Below are 6,519 nucleotides of genomic sequence, written 5' to 3'. Positions count from 1 at the left end.
CCCCCCCCATATTTCGACTCCATATCCCATCACACTCTGCACTAAATACCTGAATAAAGTCCACCTTTCTCTTAAAATCATTTCTACATATTCTTTCTCCCAAACCCCATACTTTCCTTACCATCAATCTCCCTTTTCTGTTCATTTCCTTTACATGTTCTTTATAATTATTTGTTATTTATCATGAAACCTAAGAATTTGAATTTTTGTACCTCTTCGATTGTCTTACCCTCCCACGACCATTTCTCATACTTCTCCTTCTTTTTTCTATTGAACACCAGCATTTTAGTCTTATTCACACTTAAATCTAGGTTTCTTTCTTTCACAAATTTCTTTATAGTCCCCATCATATCCTGCATCGCTTCTCTATTATTCGCAAGGATGACTACATCGTCTGCATACGTCAGACTCCATATTCTACAATTTCCAATTTTTACTCCGCTTATCCTCCTCTTTTTCATTTCCTTTTCTATTCTCGCCGTATACAAATTAAACAAAAGTGGACTCAGTATGCATCCCTGCCTTACTCCTTTCTTCGTTTTGAACGCCTTCGTGAAACCCTGTTTTGTCCTCACCACCACCTCAGTTTCTTCGTATATCTTCTCTATTCTTTTCACCAGATCCTCTTCTATACCCCTTCCTCTTAGCTCTTTCCATAATTTATTCCGATCCACATTGTCGAAAGCCGCCTTTAAATCCGCAAACATCATGTATACCTTTTCGTTTTTTCCTCCTTTTCTCCTCTCCCTTTGCATCAGGTGTAACAAAACAAAAATATTATCCAGGGTTGATCTTCCCGCTCTAAAACCAGCTTGTCCTTTTGGTAATAACTCTTTTATAGCCACCTCCACTTCTAATCTGCTTTTAAGCACCTCTGCATAAATCTTGTACGCCATACACAATAGAGAAATACCTCTATAATTTTCAACTTTTTCTTTGTCTCCTCTCTTGTACAACGGCACAACAATACTTTTCTTCCAATCTGTTGGGATGGTCCCTACTTTCCATATCAATCTTATTAAATCCATTAACTTTTTCTTCAGACCTTCTCCTGCATAAATCCATTGGAATTCCATCTATTCCTGCTGCCTTCTTTTTCTTCATCCCTTTTATGGCTCTCCATACTACCACTTCCTTAATCTCCTCTTCTTCTCCATCCCCTACTGCCTCTTCTTTATCATTGTCTTTTTCTTTGGTTACCTTTTCCTCCAGCTCCAAGCCCTCCAACAGAGCCTTGAAATAACTTCTCCATTCCTCTTTCCCTACATTATTTTCTATATTCATCCTCTTGCCTCTTTTCTTATTAATAAATTTCCAGACTTCCGTTTCATTCTTCATTTTCTTCAAATCCTCCTCTTTCTCTTCTCTTTTTTCTTTTTGCTTCTTCTCCAACCATTTCCTATAAAATCTTCTCTCCTCCATATAAGTTTCTTTTTCAATCTTCCCTTTTCTCCAGTTCCTGTACTTTCGTTTCACCTCCCTTTTCTTCTTTGTGCAACTCCTGTCCCACCAATCCTTATGTCCTAACTCTCGCTTCCTCTTCCTTACTTTCTTTCTGACCATAGCTCCATATACCACTTGTTTGATTTCTTCCCACCTGTATTCCACCGAATTAGCCTCCTGCTCGTCTATCCTTTCTTCCCCGCTCCATTCCTTTGTTTGTTCATTGTAGCTCTTTATAACCTCCTTGTTCCAGATGATGACCTCCATTTCCTCCTCTTCTTCCTCATCCTCTGAGATCTTCCCTTCTTCGCGGCTTTCCTCTTCTTCCATCCTTATTTCTACCTCCAAGGGCAGATGGTCTGAGTCCACTCTTTCTCCTATCTTGAACTTCTTTATACAATTCTCGCTTTCCTCATTCACTATTACATAATCGATGACCGTACTACCTCTTGCACATACATAAGTGTACTCTCCTTCCCAATCTCCCTCCGTTTTCCCATTTAAGATCTTCCAGCCTCTTTCCTCAACCCACTCTATGAACTCCTTACCTCCATTTCCTATTACCTTATCTTTACTAAATCTTTCAAAATCCCCTTCCTCACAACTTCCTCCTAATTCACCTGTTCTTATATTAAAATCCTCTCCTATCAATATCCTTCCCTCTTTCTCATTTCCTATAAAAATTATTTAGTCTTTTTCCTAAATTTTTACCCCCCTTTGTTTCATATATCGACATTATTTTCCAGTATTCCTTTTCTGTTCTAATTTCCGACATTATTATTCCATCTTCCTCTTTCCTATTTAATTCACATAGTTGTCCTATTTAATCACATCTATCCAATCTTTCTTTTTTCCTATTAAAAATCCACCTTTTGCTCTCCCTTTATTCCTTTCCTTTACTGCATAACTGCATTCCCATATGTGAGAGTCCGGTAACCTCCCCTTTAAACTATCCCACCCTCTTTCATCTATCCATGTCTCGCATTGACTTATCAAATCAAAACTTTTTACGTATCTCCAAAAATCTTTATCTTTATTTCCTATTCCAGCCACATTCCAGAACACCCATTTCCTCTTTTTTCTTTTATCCTTCCTACCCCTCCTGTCTCCCCTCCTCTCTCCTCGAGCACCCCTAACCCCCCTTTCTCTTTTCCCCCTCTCTCCTTTCTGGCTTAATCGAAATTTTGTTCCATGTTCTCCTCATGTCTAACTTTTCCTTTTTCCCATTTACCCTTCCCATTATCTTCATCCTTATTTATTTCTTCCACTTCCTCCCTTTCTATCTCCGACCATAGCCTCCATATTCCCTTGATTCTCACTCTTCCCAACCCTACTTTTACCTCCAGACCTTTTTTTTCCTTTCTTTTACCCACCTATTTATTTTTACCTGTATCTTTCTTTCCTCCCAGCTTAGATCATTCTCTATAAAAATCCTATCTCCTTTCAATTTGTACTTGTTTTTCATTATCTCTCTTTTTACCTCTTCACTTTCCAATTTCACTATTATCACCGTGCCGCTTTCCCTGCAGTTCGTCACTTTACACACCACCCCTATTTTTTCTTTTATCAGCTCATATACCCATTCTCTTATCTCTTTCCATTTCCCATCTATTTCCTTTGGCCATTTTATTCCCTTTATTATAATATTACACCTCCTCTCCTCTTTATCTTTCTCTACCACCCATCTCTTAATTCTTCCCACTTCTCTTTCACTTAACCTACTGTCTACGCTCGTTGATCCCAGGCTCGCATAACTACTTGCCCTCCCTGTTACACTATACATGTTTTGCTATCTCCTCCCTCACTCCCTCCTCCACTCTCAACTTCTCCCCTAAACTCTCTCCCTTTCTCTCTATTTTCCAATTCCTCTATTCTTTCCTCCTGTTCAGCCAATTTTTTTTCATAATCTCTAATTTTCACTTTTATTTCATTTACTGCCTCTCTATAGATTTTACGCTCTTCCCTCATTCTCTCAATTTCTTCTTTAATTACTTTTATCTCCTGTTTCAATTTATCCCATTCCTCTTTTTCGCTTATTTCTTTCCCAAACTTAAATGTCACTTTCTTCTCACCTTCTCTCCCTTCCGTCACTAATTTACGCTGTTTCTCCTCTCCCTTAGATCTTCCCATCTTACCCGCTCCTCCCGTGTCCTTTCCTATCTTACCGACTTCCCCCGGTCCTCGCATATCCTTTCCCGCCATATCTCTCCTCGCCCTAACCTTCACTGCTTCACCCGTCACTTCACACTCCTCGATCTTTCTTATCTCCGCTCGCCCACCTACGCCTCCAATTTCTCACCTTCTTTATACGTTCTCCTACCTAATTTACGATCCCCAACTCTTCTATACTCCCTACTTTCTATAAAACGCACTCTCTAATTCACGCACGCTCGCTGCCCACAACCATGCACGCACACGCCATCTAACCAAGTTCGCTTTTTGTTCATATATAAAATGTTGTAAATATTATTGATATTAAAATATACATAATAAACATTTAGGAAATCGCATAATAGATCAACACGCAAACACACTCTCGCACACACTGACACCCACTCATCCACGCACGCACGCACGCACACACACACACACACTCAAAAGAACCTTAACTTTTAAAGATTTGTCGACTTCTGTAGTTTCTCGAAAAAGATGGATGAATTTCCATTTCGATGTGATTTCCACGTAGAGTGTTTATTTTAATAAATTTTCGATAGTTTTAATGCAAACTTGCCCTGAAGTAATGCTCTCCGGCGGTCCCGGGGTCACCTTCATATGAGATCGGGTCGGATTCTTCTGTGGTGATGTTTTAGCGGGTAGGCGCTTAGACCTCGTCGTCTGGTCAGGTGAATCCCGCACTCCCCTGTTACAGGCGCACTGGGGTCTATGAAGATTTTTACACCACGTTTAAAAAAAAAGTTTTAATGCTAACGTCACAAGTTATCACTAATTGACACAGATCAAATACTTAATTCTTTTTTTGTTACAAACCGTGTCACTTCATATTTTACACTCCATTCACATACAAACTATTCAATTGAAGAAATCACTAGAAATCTACTAATGTATCTACTAATTAATATTCGTTACGTACTTTACAATCACTGTCGATTAATTATCCGTTCACTGAAAAATTACACGAAGAAAGAAACACACGGCAATTTATTAACACACGACCCGTTCACTCGATGATAGCAAGCAGTCGACTGATTTTAATATCAAATTTATCACTTAATTATTATCAATCTGTGTCGATTAATTATTCGTTGACTGAAAAATCAATTGAAGAAAGAAACACGCGACAATTTACTAAAACACGACGATTTATTGACACACGAAGCATTCACTCGACAATAGTAAGCAGTTGACTGACTTTAATACCGAATGTATTAGTTAATAATTATCAATCAATGTCGATTAATTTTTTATCGATTGAAAACTCACTCGAGGAAAAAAACACGCGCATTATTTACTAACACACGACGATTTACTGACACATGAGGCGTTCACTCGACGATAACATGCAATCGACTGATTTTATTGGTTATGTTTGCAGCGCTGTCGAAACGCGAACATGTGATTAGTTGAAATATCACAATCAGAGCGCATTGCTTGCTATGATCGAGTGAACGTCTCGTATGTCAGTGAATTGTCGTGTGTTAGTAAATTGTCGCGTATTTCTTTCTTCGAGTGATTTTTCAGTCGACGAATAATTAATAGACACGAATAGATACGAATAAACACGGAATGATAATAATTAATAAATTCGATATTAAAGTCGACTGCTTGCTTTCATTGAGTGCACGCGTCGTGTGTTTCTTTTTTCAAGTGATTTCTTTAGTCGACAAATAATTAATCGATACGGATTGATAATAATTAACTAATAAATTCGATATTAAAATTTGTCGACTGCATGCTATCCTTGATGGAACAGGTTGTGTATTAATAAATCGCCGTGTGTTTTGTGTGATGTTTCAGTGGACGGATAATTAATCAACAGTAATTGTAAAGTACGTAACGGATAAATGCATTAGTAGATTTCTCGTTATTTCTTCCAGTGAATTGTTCGTATGTGAATCGAATATGTGAATCGAGTGTGAAATGTTGAAGTGACACGTTATGTAAAATAAAGAATTAACTAAATAATAATCTGTGTCAGTCAGTAATAAAGTCTGCATTGAAACTGACGAAAATTTATTAAAATAAACGTTAATCGAAATGGAAATTCTGTCTTTCTCACAAAGCTACAGGAGTCATCGAATCTTTACAAGGTAATTGTGTGCGTGTGTGAGTAAGAGAGAATGTATCGCATGTTCTTAAAATTTCATGTGTATGTAAATATGTGTATGTAAATATTTAACTGATGCTGATTGCAAACGAAAGAATGTGATTTCTTTGTAGTTAAGACTGATAGACAGAAGAGCGGTATCGGTATGACAGGCAGTTCGACAGAATAGGGGTATCGGTTTGACAGGCAATGCGACAGAACAGGGATATCGGTTCGACAGGCAGTTCGACAGAACAGGGGTATCCGTTCGATAGGCGGTTCGATAGCGATTTTATACTGTGTGCCTTCATGGTATTCCTGCAACATTCAGATGTGACGTGTGTGTGAGAATGGTGACACGTCCATTTTTATCTTTGACGCGTATAAAATATCTAACTGGTGGCCTTACGGATTGTGGAAGATCGAGAGACGTATGGACATTGAGCGATTTCTGCAGTCAAGCGTTCCGTCATCGCTAACAATTCAAGACCTGGTTGTAGAACTTGTAAAAATACGTAATGAAAATATTGTAAAATTAACACTGCGTGAAACTTGCATGTACATGAAACCGTCAACTATGATTTTTATATTCGAACTTGAACATTGCGTTGAGCTTGTATACTTTGATTTAAGTCAAAATACAGACGCCGTTAGTAATAAGTTTAAGCAGTTTGTCGTTTATTTACATCAAATTGTATCGTGAATAAAGGTGATGCGATAAATATTTTGCGTAAAATGTATGATAAAACTTCGCTTGTTGATTGTGAAATAATAGTTTATGCACCAGATCATATTGTGTACGATGCGTTACA

General features: G+C 38.0%; 1 protein-coding gene across 1 annotated transcript in view; it reads right to left on the bottom strand.

Moving 5' to 3' along the window:
- Positions 1-3,645, bottom strand: part of LOC105448076 — a 4,479-nt gene extending 834 nt beyond the window's left edge. The window contains exons 1-4 of the mRNA XM_011686439.1: positions 3,249-3,645; positions 1,477-2,117; positions 971-1,299; positions 213-858 (exon numbers count right to left, since the gene is read on the bottom strand). Of these exons, the coding sequence (XP_011684741.1) occupies positions 213-858; positions 971-1,299; positions 1,477-2,117; positions 3,249-3,645 (2,013 nt within the window). The remainder of the gene's footprint in view (positions 1-212; positions 859-970; positions 1,300-1,476; positions 2,118-3,248) is intronic.
- Positions 3,646-6,519: the final 2,874 nt, after the last annotated feature.

The sequence above is a fragment of the Wasmannia auropunctata genome, unplaced genomic scaffold, assembly GCF_000956235.1.
Source record: "Wasmannia auropunctata unplaced genomic scaffold, wasmannia.A_1.0 LD336090.1, whole genome shotgun sequence".
Taxonomy (NCBI): Eukaryota; Metazoa; Arthropoda; class Insecta; order Hymenoptera; family Formicidae; genus Wasmannia; species Wasmannia auropunctata.
Note: the sequence above shows the minus strand (reverse complement) of the source record. Positions and strands in the feature narration are given on the sequence as shown.